The 23700-nt window shown below is 49.6% G+C and overlaps 1 protein-coding gene across 1 annotated transcript in view; it reads left to right on the plus strand.

The window, feature by feature from the left end:
* LOC115080804 (oocyte zinc finger protein XlCOF6-like) overlaps positions 1 to 21872 on the plus strand; it is a 41181-nt gene extending 19309 nt beyond the window's left edge. Inside the window, exons 7-14 of the mRNA XM_029585228.1 lie at positions 10311 to 10457; positions 12145 to 12249; positions 13874 to 14065; positions 14820 to 14886; positions 18708 to 18786; positions 19328 to 19407; positions 19721 to 19835; positions 21226 to 21872. Coding sequence (XP_029441088.1) covers positions 10311 to 10457; positions 12145 to 12249; positions 13874 to 14065; positions 14820 to 14886; positions 18708 to 18786; positions 19328 to 19407; positions 19721 to 19835; positions 21226 to 21303 — 863 coding nt within the window. The 3' untranslated portion in view covers positions 21304 to 21872. The remainder of the gene's footprint in view (positions 1 to 10310; positions 10458 to 12144; positions 12250 to 13873; positions 14066 to 14819; positions 14887 to 18707; positions 18787 to 19327; positions 19408 to 19720; positions 19836 to 21225) is intronic.
* Positions 21873 to 23700: the final 1828 nt, after the last annotated feature.

Below are 23700 nucleotides of genomic sequence, written 5' to 3' on the forward strand. Positions count from 1 at the left end.
ACGTGAGAGAAAGGGCTTTATCATTGGCTGGGCCCATATTATGGAACACGATGCCCCCCAACTCAGATTACAGAATAATCTCAAAACTTTTAAGAAAAACTTAAAAACATGTCTCTTTAAAAAAGCCTTCACTAAAGAGTGTGGAGGGTAGAGAATGAAAGTACACGGAAACGCAGATGAGAATGAATTTACTCAATCCTACATTTAAGAAGTAATATCTCAAAGAGATAGTAACTCAATAACATACCTGGACTTGACCAACAATACTCAAATAATGATTTTATTTATGAAATTGTAACCGAACTTTATTGGCACCTGTTAGAATGTACGATATCCTACATTTACTTACCTTAGTCTATGTGCCTATTTGTAAACCGTTGCGATGGTATAGAAAAGTTTTTAAATAAATAAATAAATAGATAGATATATGTGTGGGAATCACAAAGAGTAACAGCTCCACCTAAAGGCCTTATCATCCACTACAGCTATAACATTAGCAAACAAAAAGAAAACAAACCCCTCTTGAAAGAGAGCAGCGAAGAAGGAAAGAGAGCTGGCAGAAGCACAAACACAGTGGGGAGTACAGAGAGCTACCCCAGGAACCCCCCCCCGGGGATCAAGCTTTGACACAGCAGCGGTAAAGGAGAGGTGAACACAAAGCTATAAATGAGAGACTGGTAATTGCAGCACCGGATCGTGAACTATGGACCTAGAAAAGAATGGTAACATGGAGAAATGCAGATCCTGTAGGGCGGAACTGGAAATGGCCACACATCTCATCACTGGATGTGACAGAAAGGCACAATAGGCAGCACGGCTTAGTCATTGCCCACTGTATAAACACTATCACAGCGCCCCCAGCGTCTCACAGTTTTGTGGCCACGGGAGATACCATACAATTAGCTTGTTGATGGATATTTTACAATCTACCACATTCCTGAAAGCTTTCACATCTCCTAATATAATCTTTTGAATAAAGCTGCATGGTGCCTGCTTTCTTCCCTCTCGTTCTCCTGCTCCAGCCCCCCCCCCCCCCCCCCCTTTGCAAACAGCCTGCAGGGAACCTTCTTCTCTTGTCGTCGTTCCCCCACCCCCCTTCAGCCCCCTTCCTCCTTTTGACCGCCTAGCCATAAAAAAGAGAATATTACAGAAATATAATTTCATAATTTTCCCAATATCCTGCTCAACAGCAAACGACACAAGTAGCACCACACTCAATTTCCAGTCCGGAGTTTTCTAAGAAAGCTGTCAGATTTAAAAAGTCTATACCAGCTGGAGATTGACCAGGACTTGAATCCATGGAACAAACAGATGTTGGAAGGAAAAAAAGCTTTATTTATTGAAGAAAACTGATCCTCAGGAATAGCCACATTTCACAAAAATGCCTTCTCAATGTAAGGGTTGGAAATTCCCTCATAATCTTGGGAAAACTAACCAACTTTAAGTTGAAAAGTAGATTCAAATTTCAAGAGCCTCAATACAATGGGAAAGGGGTAATCTGTCTTTAATAACAGCTAGATTAAAAGAATCTCAGACTCCATTCCAGAAATCTGATCTTCATGCCTGTTGACTGCTGGTTCTAAGAAAGAGGACAAGGAATCAACCTTGGCAGAACACTCCTTGATGGAAACGCCAAGACTTGACATAGAGCTTCCAGAATTACCACAGCTGGCCTAACTGGGGAAGAAATAGACTCATCCAGGTGATAGAGTTGGGAAGATTGTGATAAATTGCAGGAAGACCTTGTGAGGCTGGAAAATTGGGCATCTAAATGGCAGATGAAATTTAATATGGACAAGTGCAAGGTGATGCATATAGGGAAAAATAACCCATGCTATAGTTACACAATGTTAGGTTCCATATTAGGTGCTACAACCCAAGAAAGAGATCTAGGCGTCATAGTGGATAACACATTGAAATCGTCGGTTCAGTGTGCTGGGGCAGTCAAAAAAACAAACAGAATGTTGGAATTATTAGAAAGGGAATGGTGAATAAAACGGAAAATGTCATAATGCCTCTGTATCGCTCCATGATGAGACCGCACCTTGAATACTGTGTACAATTCTGGTCGCCGCATCTCAAAAAAGATATAATTGTGATGGAGAAGGTACAGAGAAGGGCGACCAAAATGATAAAGGGGATGGAACAGCTCCCGTAAGAGGAAAGACTAAAGAGGTTAGGACTTTTCAGCTTGGAGAAGAGACAGCTGAGGGGGGATATGATAGAGGTGTTTAAAATCATGAGAGGTCTAGAACGGGTAGATGTGAATCGGTTATTTACTCTTTCGGATAATAGAAAGACCAGGGGGCACTCCATGAAGTTAGCATGTGGTACATTTAAAACTAATCGGAGAAAGTTCTTTTTCACTCAACGCACAATTAAACTCTGGAATTTGTTGCCAGAGGATGTGGTTAGTGCAGTTAGTATAGCTGTGTTTAAAAAAGGATTAGATAAGTTCTTGGAGGAGAAGTCCATTACCTGCTATTAATTAAGTTGACTTAGATAATAACCACTGCTATTACTAGCAACGGTAACATGGAATAGACTTAGTTTTTGGGTACTTGCCAGGTTCTTATGGCCTGGATTGGCCACTGTTGGAAACAGGATGCTGGGCTTGATGGGCCCTTGGTCTGACCCAGTATGGCATATTCTTATGCTCTTAAGAGAACACGGCCACAAATTCATCCACTGGTGGTAGAGCAACCAAAGAGCCCTCCGTCTCTGGGGTAGCTGTGAGTCCTCTCTGCTCCGATGGCATGCTAATGCGCGTCCCCTCTGCCTCCATCGCAGCTATGAGATCATCCAGCGGCTGCAGGGGCAACTCATGAGGCTGTCCTTCTCTCTCCATCAGCAGCAGGCACACAGCGGGGGGGGTGGGGGGGTGCTGAAGGAATCCATGATGGAGGTGATAAAATGCTGATCATCAAGATGAGGGGAAGCGAGGGAAAAACCCTTCCCTTTCCTTTTGGCCGGCATAGCGAAGAAAGTTAAAGGTAGGCTTAAGGAAGGACGAGGCACAACCTCACACGACCGTACTACGTGTTGCCATCTTGGTCCCTATTTTCTTATTTTATTTTGTGCTGTTCTTTTATTATATTATGCTAATTTTACTTTATTGTACATCGCATGGATTTACTTCCTAAGATTTGCGATTTATCAAGTATTAAATAAGCTAATGTTGTGACCTTCTTTAGGTCTATATGGATGAGATCCTTAATGTCTACCAGAACTGACTACTTCTACCCAACTGATTTCTCCCTTGTTCGAAAAGGGATTGTGTGCCTTTAAGCCATGATGATGTCATGCCTTTTTTTGTTTCTATTGAATTATATAATTTTTGAGGCGAGGAGAGACGGGAGAGATATGATACTGGCTTTAAATACCTGAAAGGTTTGAATAATGCCCAGAAAGCAAACGTCTTCTGATGGAAAGGAAGCTGTAAGACTAGGGGTCCTGATATGAAGCTCCAAGGGGGCAGACTCAGAAGCAATGTTGGGAAGTATTTTTTCATGGAAAAGGTTGGTGGATGAATGGGAGAGAACAAGAACAGTAATGAAGTTCCAAAGGGCCATGGGATAAACACAAGGGATCCCGAGAGGATGGACATGAAGAAATGGGATAACCTGTGAGAACTTGGAGGTATAACATTTCTGCATGGGGGGGGGGGGGGAGGTATTTTGCACAGAGTAGCAGTTATAACCCTAAACATCGTGCTGAACAGGCTGGATGGACCCTTTTCATCTTTTAACTGCCATCCTGTACTGTTACTGTGTAAATGAATTAGGATCTAGATCTCCTTAACAGCAAAGCAAACGTCCTCCTCTAGCAGGCACATTGTGACGCACCGCAAAATCCTGCCAAAATCCCACCCAGAGCCTTTCTAGCAAGTCTGCCATGCCAAAGGAGCACCAACGCCCAGGACCCTCACAGCCACAACCTTACTGACGGGCATGTGGCACCCCCCCCACACAGAGCAGACTCCCTACGGCCTCAGCACCAAATCCCCACCCGCAGCCCCCTCACTCTCCCTCCCTCCCAGCAATGCTCTAACTTCACCTCATTATCTCACCACGAATACAGGATATTATTTTATTGTAAGTCTCCATAAATCTCGCTGACCTTGGTATAGTTGCACAAGACCTGTTTTTGATGTTCTTGCTTGTTTTAATTAAAAAAAAAAAAAAAAAGCTTGAAAGAACCGAGGATCCCGAGATAATAAGCAGAGTTTCTAATCAAAGCAGAGGCCTGGTTACTAGAGGCTCAGACAATCAGCCGTCATCCAGTGAGATCCATGTATCATCACCGTCGGCAGGGTTTATTTCCATCACCTTTTCCGGAAGAGTTCAAAGTGTGCTACAATTCATGTTAGCATTTACAATAAGTATTGACTGACTACATCCTTGAAAGAAATACAGGAGGTATTACAATCATTAGGTAATAGATGTTATAGCATATACAGATGCAATGGCGAAGCACAGGCTGTACAAGAGTGCAGGGACTGTCGGTAATTATTATACCGGTTGCATTGTTATGTTGTAATTATAACCGAATAGGTGTCAAGAGCATTTGTGGGAATGCTATGACTGGTAGCTTAGACGGGAGGGTAGGCAATAATTGGGAGTATTATAGTAAGGTCCAAAGAGGGGTCCGGATTGGGAGGTTAGAGTACTGGATTCTCACTGAGCTCCAGGGTTCAGAATTCTGGTTATGCATGCACTGAAGGCTGCTACAAATAGCCCGGTCTCCAGTTTCTTCCTAGTGAGTCTACCCTCTAGCTGTGGAGAGCTCCAGAGAAGGTTCTCTTCTTGGTGTTCATTGGTCTCATTTTCTTGGGGACAGGAACTACTAGGCGTACCATCCGGTCCAGATGATTTGCTACTCTTTAGTTTGTCAATCTGGCCTACTACATCTTCCAGGTTCACAGTGATTTCGTTCAGTTCGTCTGACTCATCACCCCTGAAAACCATCTCCGGAACTGGTATCTCCCCAACATCCTCATTAGTAAACACAGAAGCAAAGAATTAATTTAGTCTTTCTGCAATGGCCTTATCTTCCCTAAGAGCCCCTTTAACCCCTCAGTCAAGTGTGTAGTTGGTCGAGCCAGTTTTAGAGTTTCATGGTTGGGAATGGCTACATCTCGAGATGTATTAAATGGTGGTCAGATCAGGATCATGGGATAGTATGGATGTTGTCAATTTTGAGCAGCACAAGTACCAGGTCCAGAGTATGGCCAGCTAAGTGTGTTGGGTAGTTGATCAGTTGGGTGAGGCCTAGGGCTTCCAGTGATGAGAGAATGTCATCTGCGGATGCTGAAGTCATCCAGGAAGTGGGTTTTTTAGGTGCCCCAGGATGATCCCTAACATGGTTGCTTTCATTCTTGCTCTCCACCACCCCATCTAGTCCTCTTCAGGATTTGTCTTCGTCCTGATTGCTGCTCTTGCCAAGTGCTCCAAACCTTGAGCGTGCAGGCAACAGCGCCGCAGCCTCCCCTGGGTGAAAGGGTCCTAGAGAGCAGATGCAGCCCCCCCCCCCTACAAACAGAGATCTGCTCTTGATACTTTCAACGCATCTATTTGTAATCCTCCTTGAGAGCGAGCCATTTCCCCCTCCCTGTGTCTGTCTCGTGTGGGGCGGGGGGCTCTATCGATTCAGTGAACGCTGAATGCTGTTACTAAGGCAACACAGAGCCATAGAAGATCTCCCCCCCCCCCCCCACCACCTGATATTTACTCAGCGCTTCTGCAATCGCTGCCCGTGGTTGCTATGGCAATGCCTGGCAAAAAAAAAAACCCCCGTTCACCTCACCTGCAAGTCTTTAGAATAGATTCTCAGGGCCGAAGCCTGCGCTCTACCCATCTGAGCACTGGGGAGAAGCAGAAGGGCGTGGGGGCGGCGGTTTGCATTTCTTGCGGAGGGCCCTCGGCGCCCGTTAATCGTGAAAGGGCCCCGCACGAGCGCACCCCCCGTGCTAGTAATAGGGCTGAGGTGGCCATCTCCTTCCCTACAGCGGCTCTGGCTTCAGAGAAGGCCTAGGCCCAGGACAAGTGGCTCCCAGTGCCCACGGCTGCCCCCTGCGGCGGGAATGGCGGAGTTTTGTGGCGTCCTTTCCACACGCGCGCCACTTTTTTGGATTTTCCCCCTCGTCGGCTTTCCTCCCTTGCTCTCTCTATACCTCACGCTTCCTTTTCCTTCCGCTCCCTTGCTGCACACCTTCGGGTCCATGCAGAACAGCGCGCCCCCCCCCCCCCCCCGTGTTTCGGAGGCGCGCCCACAGCCCCTGATGCTATACGGGGATTACCGCAGCCAAGGCGCCGCAAAACTAATAGCACTCGTCGCATGCGGAGCTATTAGTTATTCAGCCCGCATGCAAAAAAGAAAACGTGCGCCCGACCCGCAGTTTTACTCTCAGAAATTAACGCCTGCTGACATTAAGTCGGAGGAGCCAAAAGTTTAGAAAGTTAAAAAGAATTTTTTTTTTTTTTAAGTGCCGGTGGTCAAGTTAGGTAAACGGACGCTGAGCGTCCATTTTTTTTTTAACCCATGGCCGTGCACCGGTTAGGAAAACAGCTGCGCATAAACCTGAGTGTCCACTTTTGCTTAACCTGCGGACAGCCGACCTCTCCTGGGCGCCTCCTTGGCAGCGTGACCCCCTCCTTTAAATATTGCATGGCGCCCCCAGGAGAGGGGCCTGGTCACGGGTTAGGAAAGCGCCCGCTTTCGGCGCCCTTTTATTGCATCGGCCCCTTTGTCTGCCCCATTCAGTTGTCGCCAAACACACACATAACCCCCTCCTCCTCCACACACACACTTGTCTGTCCTAGACAGATGGATGGTTTGTACCTACGGAGCCCACTCTTCTGAAAACCGCTGGGACGCAGTGCAACTCGTTGAATTCATGGGCTTCTGTCCCTCCCAATGCAGCCCATGTGGCGAAACACGGTCTGTGTTGTGGGACCGAAGCTTTCCTGTACACTGACTAACAGTTGGAAATGCTTGACAAATATCTTCAATGATGTTGATTTGATCGCCTTTACAAGGATCCTAGAACCCTTAGCACTAAACCATTGCTACGTGGTTTGTTACCATCCTGTATACCGCTAATCTTTTCCACGCCATCATTTCCCGGGTCTGTTATGACATGAGACACACATGGCTGTCAGGCTTGCCATACTGGGTCAGACCAAAGGTCCAGCAAGCCCAGTATCCCTTTTCCAGCAGTGGCCAATCCAGGTCACAAGGACCTGGCAGGATCCCAAGGGGGTAGAGAGATTCCAAGCTGCTTATCCCAGGGATAAGGAGTGGATTTCTGCAACGCCACCTTAATAATGGTTAATGGACTTTTCCTCCAGGAACTTGTCCAAACCTTGTCTATACCTGCTACACTAACAGCTTTCACCACATTCTCTGTTAACAAATTCCAGAGTTTAATTATGTGTTGAGAAAAAAAATATTTCTCCTATTTGTCTTAAATGTATCATCTAGGAACTTAATTGAATGTCCCCTATTCTTTGTACTTTTTGAAAGAGTAAATAACCGATTCACATCTACCCATTCTAGACCTCTCATGATCTTAAACACCTCTATCATATCCCCCCTCAGCCGTCTCTTCTCCAAGCTGAAAAGCCCTAACCTCTTTAGTCTTTCCTCATAGGGGAGCTGTTCCATCCTCTTTATCATTTTGGTCACCCTTCTCTGTACTTTTTCTAATTCTGCTATGCTTTTTTTTGCGATATATGGGCAAGATCATAAGAACATAAGAAATTGCCATGCTGGGTCAGACCAAGGGTCCATCAAGCCCAGCATCCTGTTTCCAACAGAGGCCAAAACCAGGCCACAAGAACCTGGCAAGTACCCAAACACTAAGAAGATCCCAGGCTACTGATGCAATTAATAGCAGTGGCTATTCCCTAAATAAACTTGATTAATAGCAGGTAATGGACTTTTCCTACAAGAACTTATCTACATCTTTTTTGAACCCAGCTACACTAACTGCACTAACCACATCCTCTGGCAACAAATTCCAGAGCTTATTTGTGCACTGAGTGAAAAAGATAGATATGTCACAGAAAGAGAATAAGTGTCAGCGATGGGATTGTCACAGCTCTGTCGTCTCAGCAGCAGAATGGCAGGCAGTGAGAGTTAGTGGTAGGGGTGGGACTGGAGCACAGGTTTTTATTTGTACAGGTCTTTTCTATCAGCACTAGGTTGCCACACAGTGAGAGCTGTTGGCAGTGATGGGATTTGAACCTGGATCTGCAGATGTCACATCTATCTGTTGTTAGCAGTAGGCTAGCAGGTGAAAGCTGGTGATAGTGGTGGGATTAGAACATGGGGCTGCAGTGAGAGATGATAGGAAAGTGGAATCGGAACCTGGGTCCCTACATTCTTCTGCTCCTCCTTCTGTCCCACACCCTGCAAGTACAATAGAGGTGGCATTTGCAAGATCACTATAAGTGATTAAATGGGGGGGGGAGGGTAAGGGAGATTGTTATTCGCAAAAACAAGTAACACAAAACAGACAGCCAAGCAAATTATAGGAATCCCTCCTTTTCCTATCTCGACGTTTTGCATCTAGCTGGCAGATTGTAGTCACACTCCACACAAAAGCAAACAGCCAGGGCCAGGTTTAAAATGACAGTGCTGGTAGGGGGAGCTTTTGCTGGCAATCAGAGAGTCGTGGAGGGAATCCTGGTCTTCTGGAGCCTTCACAATTTGACACTGTAGGCAGGCACGTGCCTCTGTTACCTACCTAAATCTGGCTCCACACACAACCCTCCCACTGTCTACTCCCCCTCCCTTCTCGGCCATCGCCATTCATTCATAAGGAAAAGAGAGAGTCAGACCTCAGTGGGAGCTCGGCAGGATTCATCCGTGTGCAAAGCAGGGAGCTGGGTGGGTGGGTGGTGAGAGAGCGGTGGGGTTCAGGGAGCTCCCTGGGGAACAATGCAGGCTGAGCGCTGGAAGCAGGGGTCCCCCCAACCCCGGCTCCTCCTGTCCCTGCTGCTGCTGCCGCTGCTGTCCCTGGAGGCTGCAGGTAAGGCTGGGATGCAGGAGGGAGGGAGGAAACGCTAGTCCATGTTTTGCAGTGTGTGTGTGTGATTGTGCCCAGCATGCCTACCAGAATCAGACCAGCAGTCTGGGTACCCCATGGCATTCTCCAGGAGTCGTTTCCATGGAATCCCTTGTCCACTTTTCAGGCTCTTTGCACGTAGATCTGTGACTGCCTCCGCCTGGGGTTCTATGTCTGGTTCCCTGGGATAAAATGATCCCCCAGCAGGGGGGCTTCTGTGTGTGTTCCTGCCTATGGCAAATGGAGAGTGATTTGTATCCCTGTGTGTGTGCTTCTTTCCACTTTTCTCTGTGCTGGTGTCTCCCGGAGCCACTGGTCTCCTGTATCTTTGTGTGTTTCGTGTATCCTCTCGCGCTCTCAGGTCTCTTGTCTCTTTCCACACCTGTAGGTCTCCTGTACCTTACGCACCTATTTTCCTGTATCCTGCCTGCCACACCTGCAGGTCTCCTGTATCTCCTACAGCTGCAAGGCCTTATCATTGTGAAGCCTGCATGGGGCTGTGATAAAGATCAGCTTGTCCGTGCTGAATTCGTGCTTCACCTTGTCTGCACGATGGAGCCCTGATTAAGATTTGCTGTTCAGCTCTCTGTGCTGTGTTCAGGCTTTACCCGTATCAGGGCGGTGCCCACATGAGATTCTGATGGAGGTCTGCTCTTCAGCTGTCCATGCTGTGCTCATGCTTTACAGGGATCAGTGCGACTCTGGTGTGGGGTTCCCATGAAGATTTGCTCTTCAGGGCTCCATGCTGTATTCATGCTTTCCGCATATCAGTGACATCCACATGAGGCTGTGCTGGGAGATCTGCATTTCAGCTGTCTGTGCTGTGTTCAGACTCTCTGTGTGTCAGTGTGATACCTGCACTCAGGCCCAGAATTAGGCAGCCGCCAAGGTGGCCACATTTGGAAGGGGTTAAACATGCAGAAGAAAGAGGAAGCTACCTCTGTTTTCTTCAGCTTCAGAAGTGAAGGGCCATGTGGGCACCAAAATCTTAAATCCGGTGCTGCCTGCACTGGGAAGGTAGGATGATGGTACAGCAGTAGCCCCGAATACCTCCGATGTACCACGGCAGGGCAGCTAAGCAGGAGGCGCTGTCAAACTCTTTGTGAACTCCACGATATCTCCTCAGGGAATGAAATAAAACCAGAACTGTAAAGCTGGATTTGAATGTATTTCCTTACCCGAGGTGCCGGATGATTCTGCTGCTCAGAGCTTGCCGTTCTTTTTGTCTCCCACCCTGCAGATCTGTCCCAGTGCCCCCCAAAGATCTCCTGCCTCCTACAGCGCCACCAGCCCTGTGTGCTGGGGGCTCAGCAGTGTGGCCCCTGCCTGCCCCAGTACCAGGAGGACCCTGGAGGGACCTGTCTCCGAAGGAGGCTGCGAAAACACAGTAAGGAGAAGGGGAGGGGTTGGGGCAGCCACTCCTGTAATACCAAATCGGGAATTGCCACAGGGGGGGGGGACCCCCTGAAATAGCACCTCATTCCCACCGCGATCACAATAGGACCCTTGTGGCATCAGAACAGCGGCAGCTAACATTGGCTCTGGAAAAGAACACATCCCCAGCTTCAGATGCCACTGTCACTCTGCAGTGCCTGAGTGCAGCAGTGCTCAGTGAGGTCGGGATACAGACAGGTTGGAGGTGGTGTAGAGAGAGGCTGGCAAACCGGTGCCGAGCCTGCACCAAAATCCCTGTGAGATGAGCCTGTCTGCCCGGGAGGGCTGCAAGGCTCCTTTTTGTAGGGCTGGGGCCATGAGGAAGTCCTTCATATGCTTTAGAGTTTCTCCTCCCCACGCGCCCTTGTCCTGTGAGAAAGTCACAGATGTTAGGCCGTGGGAAAAAGGGCATCAGGAGCTCCCTCATTATTCCCAAGGCTGGCCTGGGGCCCAACCCACTGCCCACTGCTTACCTCCCCCCATCCCTGTTCTGGAGGGAGGGGGGGGAACTGATAAGCACTAAGGTGCGACTGCTGCGGCGGTGTGGGACTGAGCAGGGACGTGAGCGAGAAGCAACAGGCCGGTCTTTCATGGGGAGACGGGGGTCCCGGTCCCTCCTCGAGAAGGGCGGCGCGATCCCGACTGTGGCGCTCTCCCTCACTATAATCTGCCACTTCTGCTCGGCTGCGGGTAAGAACGGTCCCTTCGGGTGATGCCTTTGGGTGCGGGTGTGAAATCTGCTTCAGATTATTTGGTCCCTCAAGTTACTGCAGAGTGGCACTAGACCACCGAGCACAGGATGTGGCTTCTCTTTTGGCCGTAGCATCCTTAGGCTTCTCTGAGTTTGCTGACTGGCTCCCCAGAGCTGACTGGGCCAGCTGCAGCTCTGGCTCCGGTTCGGGACCAGGCAGGGCTCTGTCCGCCTGGGACATTCCTCAGGATTTTTATTCTGCTCTCCGCTGAACTGGGAGGTTTGACAGACTCTGCCCTGGAAGAGGAAGGCTCTGACTTGAGCAGCACATGCCTGGATCGGGCCGGGTTAGAAGATGTTAAGGGGGGGAGGGGGAGGGGGTGTCCCGAGCCCTGCTACTGCTTCATGTGCCCCCTTCTCTCTCCATGCAAGTGGAGCCTTCGGACAGGAGGAGCCATGATGCAAGAGCAGGGCTCAAATAAAGTGTTATTGGACCCAGAGCAGCATCAGCTCAACCGTAAGAGGCCAACCTGGCCCCCGCCGCATAGAGGGGCATGAAATCATAGGAGGAATCCGATGAATGACACAGGGAAGAGCTGGTCAAGTTTCTGCTTTCCAGTTTCCATCGGCCCTGGGGCGGGGAGAACACATCAAAAGATCCAAGGCTGACCTGAGGCCCAGCATATCAGCCTTCTAACCACCCGGCTGCTCCTGGGCACTGTTGGCCCTTGGCCCAGGCTCCCTTTCTCTGTTCTCTAGGGGTGCTGAATGGTGCGATAACTGTGGCTTCCGAGGCAGCGTATGTATGTGTGCGTGGGGACGTGAGAACGAAGCAGCAAATCGGGCTCTCACAGTGGCTTCCTATCTGGCTCCTGTGGAGGCGAGGGACTCAAAGATAGAGAATGAACTCCATTGACGTCTCTGTGGCCTTCCTCCTTTTGCTTTACAGCCTTCTCTGACCGGAAACCCAGCGGCATCCCAGACCTCATCCACACGCTCCTGAGCAAGAGCCCGAAAGATGCAAAGCCTCCAGGGATCAAGGCCAGCGTCGATGGTACAGTCCACCCAAGCAATCCCTGCGGTGTGGCTGGGGAATGGGGGGGGGGGGAAGCAAGAACAGCTGGTCAGGGCAGACAGTGGTGGTGGCAGCAATAGGAAGGAAGATGAGTGCGGGGCCAGTGAGCCTGTCCCACAGTACCGAGGAAATCCATGCAACGGACAACTCTGCTTTACAGGGCCTGGGCGGGCCAGGTAGCTCACAGACCCCCACGCACATTTTCCCCTCCTATTGCTTCTCCATCTAAATCCAAATAGAAGGTAAGAAGGTGCATTTTCCCAGCAGAGAAAGGTAAATAATGGAGTGCACCCCAAAGATGCGCGCTGGGAATGGTGGGGTTTAACTTATCCATCAACCATCTGGAAAAGGGAACAGTGAGGGAGGGGATCACATTTGCAGATGCCACAGGAAATATTCTAAGTAGGTAAAACACAAGCAGACCACGAGGGACTGCAGAAGGGGCCCGGGGAACTGGGCATCTAAATGGCAGCTGAAACTGAATGTGAACAAGGGCAAAGTGATGCACGGAGGGAAAAGTAATCCCAGCCAGGAAAAGGAGTCCTCGCGGACAATCCTCAGCTCAGTGTGCGGCAGCACTTAAAGAGCACAAATAGAATCTTGGGAACGGGAAATAAAGCTGGGAACTGGAAAAGCTACGGAGAAGAGAAAGGGGATGAAAGGCTAAAGAGGTTAGGGCTCCTCATCCTGAGGAAGAGGTGACGGACAGGGGACATGATGGAGTGGGGACAATTATTTATCCTTTCAGCACAGCAGTAAGACTAGGGAACACTCTGAAATTAGCAGGGAGCAGATTGAAAACAAATTGGAGAGAGTATTTGTTCACTCAACTCACAGTTAAGCCGTGGATTTTGTTGCCAGAAAATGTGGTCAAGGCGTCTCGCATAGAGGGGTCCAAAAGAGGTTTGGATGACAGCTCCCTGGTAGAGTAAAGAAAGCCACCCTGTATCCCTGTATCTACTCCTTGGGATCTGCACTGTCGGAGTCAGGGTACTGGGCTCGATGGGCCTCGGGGTGAAATAGGAGCAAGAAGAACTGAGAAGAGACCATGATGGAGGGGGAGAGAATAGGAGGGCGAGGACCCAGGAAGGGGCCATGGGAGGAGTAGGATCCACGAAGAGGCATTAAAGGGAGAGGAGCCAGTAAGGTGCCACAGGAAAGGGGAGGAGCAGGAGCATTGCTAGGCACAGGCACACAGGGTCCCTGCCCCAGATATCACGAGGTGATACTGAGGGGGCCAGCAAGCTGGAAAGATATCCCAGAAACTTTATTCTCACCAGACATACCTGGCTAGGCCAAATATTGGCTCTAGGTGGATAACTCCACCCACCCTGGCTCTTTTTCATCTGGTTCAATTTTTACCACTCAACAAGGCGGGGAATTCAAGTCCCACAAACCCATTCAATATTTAGACCTGTCTATTTGAGATCCTGCCAGGTGCTTGTGGCCTGACTTGGCCACTGTTGGAAACAGGATGCTGGGTTTCATGGACCCTTGGGTCTGACCCAATGTGGAGGTTCTTACGTTCATTACCCCCCCACTGCAGTCATTTCTTCCCCTTCTCCGTGGGCACTGTCATCTGACTTTATCTTTACATCTTCAGCTGGATCTAATGCCACCGGCAACTCCTCCAGGTTGAACGACGATCCCATTCTCCCGACGCAGACCTCGACTCCCACCGCACCGGCTAGGACCCTTCCGCCATCCTTGCCCACTCTGCCAGCGAGACAGACAGAGGCCATCCAGGAGCCCCGGAAGGACCCCCAGCCCAGCTTGAATGATGCCGTGTCCATGAGTGAGTCGTAACCAGGCTCTGATTCCCTGTCTTTTCCCCCGGGTCAGATGGAGCAAATGATCAGAGCAGAGTACGGCAGATCCTGGGAGTTCCAGCGGTGTCTGGGGTCTGTTTCGTTAGACAAATGAGGGGGAAGAGGGGAAGAGCAGTTGGAAACCTCTCTTCCCCCTCCCCACCGTCTATGCACCCAGCTGCTTGTTGTTGTTGGTGAGATCTCTTGTAAAAACTAGCAGCGCTTCCCAAAGCCGTATCCAAAGCATCTTTGAGGTACACACAAGCGGAAAGAACTGGGGCCTGGCAGTGCTGCATGCTGCCATGCAAGAGATCTCAGGTTTGTTCTCCAGGCTGAACGGGGCTGGGGATGCTGTGGAAGTAGCGTTCACGGCCCCTGGGGTCCCCGGGGGGGGGGGAAGGGAAGGAATACTCGTCATTCACACCTCATAGCCAGACTTAGGGTCCACGTTAGCTGGGGTACAGAGGAGGCTATGGTTTGACACCCCCCCCCCCCAGCTAAGAACCGTCTGCTACAGGATATCAGACTAGAGGATAAAACCTGCTGGAGCCCGGTAGAGGCCGGTTCCGTTGGACCTGGAAGTCCAAAGGTGCAGCAGAAAACTACCTGGACAGTAAAAAGGAAACAAATAAAATAAAATTAGAGGACTAAAGTTCACCCAGAGTTCCAGAGCATGGAAACTCCGTCAGATAAATAAGACATTGGAAGTGAAATATCTTCCCTCTGCCTCGTTCTTTGCAGTGCTGGTGGTGATCTGCACAGCGGTCGGGGTCTCTGGTCTGCTGGTGGCTGTTCTTTGCTGGTACAGGTAAGGCCGGTCCTTCTCTGACTCCCCTCCCTGGCCCCGGACAGCGAGCCCCTAACGCTGCGTTCACGGGCCACAGCGCACAGACTCCACCCTTGCTTGAAACAAAACAAGAAAACGGTCTAAGGGGATCCTGGTTTCTGCATACTTGGGAACGTTTGAGTGGTGATCCCCCTGACTTTGCTGTTAATTAGCAGAGGGGGTGGAAGGACAGGTAAGAAAAGGGAACAACGAGTAACAGAGAAAAGTAATAACCTATTTTGTCTGCCCACCCACTCCCAGCTGAGACCCCCCTGCCCTTATCCCAGGCTTTTGTGAATTCAGTTACCCTTCTTGTCTCCCCCACCTCTACCGTCTTTGAGGAGGGGACCCGGGGCTGCCGTGCCAGACCCGCCAACGCTGGGGGATGGCGCACGGAAGCGCGCGCTGCCGGTTTCAGCGGGACCAGGAGAGCAGGCTGCGAGCCAAACATTGGAGAGGGGGAAATGGCACGGGAGGGAGAGGAGACCGTTGAGAGAGTGACTGAGATTCCAGTACTCGACACGGCTTTGGCTGATGTAGAAGTTAGATCTTCCCTTGCGTGCCCTCCTGGCATTACTCTAGACTCAGTCTGGGCTATTCTGGTCTCTAAGGAGAAGTCAGTTTCTACCTTGGGGAATGTGTCTGCGGATATCCTCGTCAAGGTGGAGTCGCAGGCTGCTGCCCTGGAGGAAAGTGATAGGAGGATGGGGCAATCGTCCAACACGTCTACAACTTAGTTGGGTTCGATTCAAGATAAGCAGGTTATTCATAAGGAGTTAGAAAATCTAGAGAATAAGTCCAGAGCCTTGAATTTGCGTTGTTTGAACTTTCCTCTCTGATTCCACCATTAGACTTGTTTAAAAGATATTTGAGAGAGGTCTCAGGGGTACAGCAGGATTCCCTGCCTCCAGTAAGAAAACTCTTCTTTCCTCTTTATCCGGCCAGACCCGTCCAGACAGATGGGTTATGCTCACCAACCAGCAGATGGAGACAGAGATCAACAGGCTCGCTGATGTCACTCCTGTCTGCCAGTATTCTCTGTCTCCAGCAGCTGGTAGGCAAGCATCCTGTGCTGTGGACTGCAGCCCTATAGAGTGAAAAGGAAATTATTGGAGAGGCTCCTGAGGTGAGCAGAGTCCTTGGGTTTAAAAAAAAAGAAGTCTAATTGGCTCCTGAGGAGAAAGCCTTGGGCTCTTTCCCTTGGTGCAGCGTACCAGGACGCAGGGCTTTCCAGGGATTATTCCCTTTCCTTCTCCCCCCCCCCCCACCTGCCATTCTCTCCCCCTCCCTCTCTAGCTGTCTCCCTTTGGGTGCCTTCTCCTTTAATGCTTGGGCTGTCCATTGGTTTTAGTAGTAAAGTGCCCAGCTTTAAAAAAACAAAAAAAACAAAGAGACTCCGGGAGAAATCCTGAGAGTTCCCAGGTATGCCTTTATGGGACAGAGAAAAGAGGGCCGAAAGGAGCCCCGTCATGTCATCTAGTCATAGAAAGATTTGCTGCTAAGCAGAGCAGGCGGATGCTGAGGGATGCTTTGTTGAAAGGGCCACCTCCCAGGGGCCTTTTCTCACAGGTATCTGTGTCTGAGCTGCAGCTGCCCCATCAAACCCACCCCCTAAAAAAGGGGCAAGGGCATCCAAAGCTCTGTGAAATGGACTGGCCGCCGGCCCAATCCTGCACCTGTGAGAGGACCTTGGCAACACGGTGTTGCCGCTCTGCCGCTCCTTTCCTTGCAAGCCGTGTTTGGACAAAGACACCCCGTTCCCTGCTACTGCTCCTGCATCCTTGCAAAAAGGGGAGCCCTCCCTCCCCCCACCTGCTCCCCCATGCCTTGCGATGCTCGAGAGGTAAATCCATGAAGTTAGCAAATTGGAGAAACTTCTTTTTCACTCAGCGCATAGTTAAGCTCTGGAATTCATTGCCAGAGGATGTGGTTAGTGCAGTTAGTGTAACTGGGTTTAAAAAAGCTTTGGATAAGTTCCTAGAGGAAAAATCCATAAACTGATATTAATTAATAAGCAATAGTAGCTTGGAATCTATTTAATGTTTGGGTACTTGCCAGCTACTTGTGACTTGGATTGGCCTCTGTTGGACACAGGATACTGGGCTTGATGGACCCTTGGTCTGACCCAGCATGACAGGTCTTATGTTCTTATGTTCCAGCTGGAAGGGACTTCAGCAGGTCAGTTAGAGTCATGGAAAGACAGGCTGGAAAGGACACGCGGAGGCCATTTACATTCATAGAAAGATGGGGGATGGAGGGAACCCAGAAGATCATCTAGAGCAGGGGTGAGCAGTCTAGTCCTCGGGTTTTCAGGATATTCCTAATGAATATGCATAAGAGAGATCTGCATGCACTCTGCCGCTGTTGTATGCAAATGAATTTCATGCATATTCATTAGGGATATCCTGAAAACCTGACTGGTTTGCGGCCCTCAAGGACCGGAATTGCCCACCGCTGATCTAGAGTAAAAGAAAAATGTGGATATCCCTGGAGGTGATCTGGAGTCATAGAAAGGGACCTCATGAGGGCATCTAACCCATCACCTGCCTGCGAGGATCCTGTTTTATAATATTTATTTTGTGGCGTGTTGATGTTTTGAGCTTTACTTCTGTCTACAGTCTTTATGATGATTTGTTGACTGTGTTATACCATTGAGATGATTTTTTTGTATTTTAACTTATAGTTGTATAGAGCCAAGTTAGACACAGACACACAGATGTGTGTGTCTGTGTCTAACTTGGCTCTAAAAACTCTCCAGTGTTAGATATCTACCCCCTGGGGAACTCATTCCCATGAAGAACTGAGCCCACGGTGAGCAAATTCTTCCTAACCTCTAACTTCAGTCTCCCCTGCTGTAATTTGTGCCCATGACTTCTTGTGCTTTCCTGGAAATGACCCACCTGTGACATCATCCTGCTCAGCCTTACTTTGCTGCAGTACAAGGCACAAGTACAACCAGAACTCTGCAGGACTTCACAGAAGAGGCAAAACCCTCAATGGGGACGTGGCAGCAGTGTCCAAACTGGACACAAGGTGGCGCCATCGTGGCGAGGAGCTCAGGCCTGGGGCTGGCATTCTCTTTACTGGAAACAGTAAAGCAGACAGTGGAGAACGTCAAATCTTGACTTTCTGCAGCTCCGGATGCCTCAGTGGGATTTTGAACCAGTAAGATTAGAAACAGGGAGGGATTCTGAATGAATATTAGACGTGGAAACAACCCCCCCCCCTTCATCAACTCCCCCTCACCCCCCCACCCTCCAACAAATATTGGGGCACAGAGTCAGATGTTGAAATCCTCAGCAACTGAAGCACATTTGCTATCACGTTATTAAATACCATTTAATATAAGAAGAGACGTAAAACAAGCATATTATGATACCCTCAGTGCCCATCAAGATTAAAAGCTCAGGACTTCACACTCCTCCGGGGAGGGCATGATGTGCTTAATTCATTCTGGTCTCAGTCCTGCCAAGTTTGAGAGAGAGGCAAACCAGCTGCACGCAGGAGCAAAACCTCTGCAGGACAGAGCCGAATATTCAAACATGGTACCCACCATCACCACCCCTCTCAAATATTGTTTCTATAAATAAATGTCATGGATTGGTAATCTCCAGGGATTTGTTTGTTTCTGGGGCTCTGAGATTCTGCTGGCCCCACATTAAACCTTTCCAGCAATGGTGAAAAAGTGCACGCAGCAATGCACAAATGGGTGAAATTTAAAAAAAATCAAACCCACACAAGTCTTGTGAAATGACTCATGAAAGTGAATAGTTTCTGTCTCAGCATCCTTTCCTGTTTTACAGGTTACAGAAGGAGGTGCGTCTGGCTCAGAAGATGGCCTACACCGCCTACAGGGGGAGCCAGAGGTACCCAGTGCGGCGGGTGAGCAATCCCTAGCCATTTGGCAAGCAGCCAGCTCTGACCATGACCAAGGGAGGAAAGCCTTGAGGGGGGGAGAGGGAGGGCAGGGCAGGGACCCTGAATAACTAAGCGACTCCCTTCTATAGAGCTGTGCCCCTCGCAGCCCACCGCACACTGGAGCACTGTAAAAAAACAAACAAATAGTAGATGTTATCAGGGAGTCATCAACTAGAGCCAGCCAAGAACTGGAAGAAGGCAGAAAGCTTGCCCAAGTCTAAATAAAGCGTAAACATGGATCCTTCTGTTTCTACGGAGATATATATATATATATATATATATATATATATATATATATATATTTATAAAAGTGCTGCTCTGTAAGCCATTTCCTGCAGAATGACTGCTACTTTCTCCCTGGGGGGAGGGGGAGCAGGGAGAAGACCCATGACAGAGGGAAATAAACAAAGGTCAGACAGAGCCACCCTCCAATCAAATTCCTGAGACGGGTAATGCTCCCTTTCTCTTTGTTTTCTTTCTTCCTCCTTCTCCTTCTCCCAATCAGTCTGGTGACATCCGTCTGGCTCAGTCGGTGCAGGTCCATCACTATCAGAATGAGAAGAAGAGGATTCAGGCAATGGAAGAGTGAGTCCGCCGCCGAAGGCCTCAGGTTCATTCTGTGGGACAGCACCTTGCTGTGCCAGCTGCAGATCCAAGGTCCAATCCCACCGCGGCCACCAGCTTTCACTGTGCCACGGGCTGGCAGCAATAGCATGCGTTTTTCTAGAGGGCTTGCAGCCCTGGCGTCTGCTACTACCACCTCACTCCATGTCGTGAAGCAAGCCACATCATCTCCTTATTTGTGTCTTGCTCTCTCACAGCCCCAGCTAGTCTGCTATTAGCATGTGGCTAGCAACAGGGTATGCTAGTTTCTGCTTTTTCCTCTTCCTTGTTCCAGGGCTGGGGAAGCAGCAGCGGGCGGTCAGAAGCCACAGCAGCAGCTGTCCACAGAGTCCGAAGCAGAGAATGAAAATGGAGAATACACTGTGTACGAGTGTCCGGGTCTGGCTCCGGTATGTCTTCCACACCAGACCCTGATGGTTCCCTTTGTTGCCCCAAGCTTTCTTTGCTTGTAAGACAGCACCAAATTCTTTTGTAGCTCTTGGTTGCAGAGAGGTCGAGTAGCTGTGTGGCTCCTGGAGAAAAAAATTGGCACCTTTGCAATATGGGAATTATCTCAAAATGATGTAGTAAATGAGTTATCGCGCCACCTCACACAGCTCCTGACATCCAAATATCTCAAGAAGGGACGTAGGATAGGTCCTCGAAAGCTCACGTACAGCATCATGCGTGGCTAAGGCTTACACTGACACAATAATTGATATTGCGAGCCCTGCAAAGAATCAGCCCACACTCCAAACCTGCAGCCCCGCACACCAGAAGACTTGTAGAGAAGTCTGTTAATTCCCCATGAAACATATTCTTTATTTTTATCAGTTGTAGTTTTTATTAGCAAAAAAAAAAAGTCAACTTTAACACTCACAAATCCCATAGAAAACACATGAATACATTCCTTACAGGATGTGCAATTTTAGCTCTCACCCATCCCTACCATCAAGCAATCATAATGCCTCTGTATCGCTCCATGGTGAGACCGCACCTTGAATACTGTGTACAATTCTGGTCGCCACATCTCAAAAAAGATATAATTGCGATGGAGAAGGTACAGAGAAGGGCAACCAAAATGATGAAGGGGATGGAACAGCTCCCCTATGAGGAAAGACTAAAGAGGTTAGGGCTTTTCAGCTTGGAGAAGAGACGACTGAGGGGGGATATGATAGAGGTGTTTAAAATCATGAGAGGTCTAGAACGGGTAGATGTGAATCGGTTATTTACTCTTTCGGATAATAGACTAGAGGGCGCTCCATGAAATTAGCATGTGGCACATTTAAAACTAATCGGAGAAAGTTCTTTTTTACTCAACGCACAATTAAACTCTGGAATTTGTTGCCAGAGGATGTGGTTAGTGCAGTTAGTATAGCTGTGTTTAAAAAAGGATTGGATAAGTTCTTGGAGGAGAAGTCCATTACCTGCTATTAATCAAGTTCACTTAGAGAATCGCCACTGCCATTAGCAATGGTTACATGGAATAGACTTAGTTTTTGGGTACTTGCCAGGTTCTTATGGCCTGGATTGGCCACTGTTGGAAACAGGATGCTGGGCTTGATGGACCCTTGGTCTGACCCAGTAAGGCATTTTCTTATGTTCTTATGTAACCTAAGCCTACTGTCCCAGAACGCTTAAGCTGTATTCGGCCTAGCAAAAGTATTCCGAGGGTCTGGGAGGGAGACTGGCGCTCTCCTTTCCCCAAAGAGTTAAAACAGATGTATCATTAACCCAGTCAGGCCAGAGGTTTCAATATCATTGACCATCTGAAAGTAATCCATTCCTTTTCTTCTACAGACCGGAGAAATGGAAATCCACAACCCGTTGTTTGACTCCTCCATGCTGCAGGGCCTCCAGTGCCAGCGCTTGCAGTAGGAAGGATGGGGGTGGAAGGCCTTGTCCTTCCCATCCCGGGCCTGCACCCTCTCCTGCCAAACATCCAGAGGGAAGAGGGCAGGTCAAAGCAGAAGCTCCCAAGCCCTCCAGCACCTCTTTCTGCTCTTGTCTTGTGATTTTCCCAGTGCTGTGAGCAAGGTGAGGAGGAGGAGGAGGAGGAGGAAGGCTCTAATATTGTTTTCAGTTCCAGTCTTAGGTGCCTTCCAGCTCCCCCTCCCCCTCCCATTTCCTTTTCTTTATCCCTTAATCACACTCAGCCTTGTGTGAGGGAAGATTGCACTTTTGTTACCTGTTCTATGATGGGGCTTGTGTGTGTGTGTGTGGGTGAAGCTCACCCTGCTGCCGCCGTGCTGTGGTGGGACAGTGTGTGAAGCTCACACTGCTGCTGCTGCCTGTGCTGTGGTGAGGCAGTGTGTGTGTATGAAGCTCAAACTGCTGCCGCCTTGCTGTGGTGGGGCAGTGTGTTTGTGTATGTGTGAAGCTCACACTACTGTTGCCCATGCTGTGGTGAGGCAATATGTGTGTGTGTGTGTGTGTGTGTGTGTGTGTGTGTGTGAAACTCACACTGCTGCTGCCTGTGCTGTGGTGAGGCAGTGTGTGTGTGTGTGTGTGAAGCTCACACTGCTGCTGCCTGTGCTGTGGTGAGGCAGTGTGTGTGTGTGTGTAGCGTACACTGCTGCTGCCTGTGCTGTGATGGGACAGTGTGTGTGTGTGTGTGTGTGTGTGTGAAGCGTACACTGCTGCTGCCTTGCTGTGGTGGGGCAGTGTGTGTGTGTGTGTGTGTGAAGCGTACACTGCTGCTGCCTTGCTGTGGTGGGGCAATGTGTTTGTGTGTGTGTGTGTATGTGTGAAGCTCACACTACTGCTGCCCATGCTGTGGTGAGGCAATATGTGTGTGTGTGTGTGTGTGTGAAGCTCACACTGCTGCTGCCTGTGCTGTGGTGGGGTAGTGTGTGTGTGTGTGAGTGTGTGAAGCGCACACTGCTGCTGCCGTGCTATGGTGGGGCAGTGTGTGTGTGTATGTGTGTGTGCGTGTGTGAAGCTCACACTGCTGCTGCTGTGCTATGGTGGGACAGTGTGTGTGTGTGTGTGTGTGTGTGTGTGTGTGTGTGTGTGTGTGTGTGTGAAGCTCACACTGCTGCTGCCTGTGCTGTGGTGGGGCAGTGTGTGTGTGTGTGTGAATGTGTGAATCTCAAACTGCTGCTGCCGTGCTGTGTTGGGGCAGTGTGTGTGTGTGTGTGTGTGTGTGTGTGTGTGAAGCTCATACTGCTGCTGCCATGCTGTGGTGGGGCAGTGTGTGTGTGTGTGTGAGTGTGTGAAGCTCACGCTGCTGCTGCCGTGCTGTGGTGGGGCAGTGTGTATGTGTGTGTGTGTGTGAGTGTGTGAAGCTCACACTGCTGCTGCCGTGCTGTAGTGGGGCAGTGTGTGTGTGTGTGTGTGTGTGTGAGTGTGTGAAGCTCACACTGCTGCTGCCGTGCTGTGGTGGGGCAGTGTGTGTGTGTGTGAAGCTTACACTGCTGCTGCCTGTGCTGTGGTGGGACAGTGTGTGTGTGTGTGTGAGTGTGTGAAGCTCACACTGCTGCTGCCGTGCTGTGGTGGGGCAGTGTGTGTGTGTGTGAAGCTCACACTGCTGCTGCTGTGCTGTGGTGGGGCAGTGTGTGTGAGTGTGTGAAGCTCATACTGCTGCTGCTGCCTGTGCTGTGGTGAGGCTGTGTGTGTGTCTGTATATGTATGTGGGTGTGAGTGTGTGTGAAGCTCACACTGCTGCCGCCTATGCTGTATCTGTTCTGTGGGGAGAGATGGGGGAGTGTATGGTTGGGTAATGCAGGTTACAGTCATTCATGGCTATAGGTAGCCATGATAGGGCATAGACAGCCAAAGAGGGTCTTACAGAAAGAGATTTGTAAACACATTTGTGTGGCCTTTACTCCCCCCTCCCCAAAAACTGTAAAAATACAGGAAATAAAAAGATATTTGGTCAAAAAGGTCTTCATTCCTCTCAATTGCACAACACAGCGATTTTGTGTGCTTGTGTGTGTGTGAGTGAGAAGCTCACACTGCTGCTGCCGTGCTGGGGTGGGGCAGTGTGTGTGTGTGTGTGTGTGTGAAAAGCTCACACTGCTGCTGCCGGTGCTGTGGTGGGGCAGTGTGTGTGTGTGTGTGTGTGTGTGTGTGTAAAGCTCACACTGCTGCTGCTGTGGTGGGGCAGTGTGTGTGTGTGTGTGTGTGTGTGTGTGTGTGTGTGTATGAAGCTCACACTGCTGCTGCCGGTGCTGGGGTGGGGCAGTGTGTGTGTGTGTGTAAAGCTCACACTGCTGCTGCCGGTGCTGTGGTGGGGCAGTGTGTGTGTGTGTGTGTGTGTGTGAAAAGCTCACA

This window comes from Rhinatrema bivittatum, chromosome 19 (genome assembly GCF_901001135.1).
Source record: "Rhinatrema bivittatum chromosome 19, aRhiBiv1.1, whole genome shotgun sequence".
NCBI lineage: Eukaryota > Metazoa > Chordata > Amphibia > Gymnophiona > Rhinatrematidae > Rhinatrema > Rhinatrema bivittatum.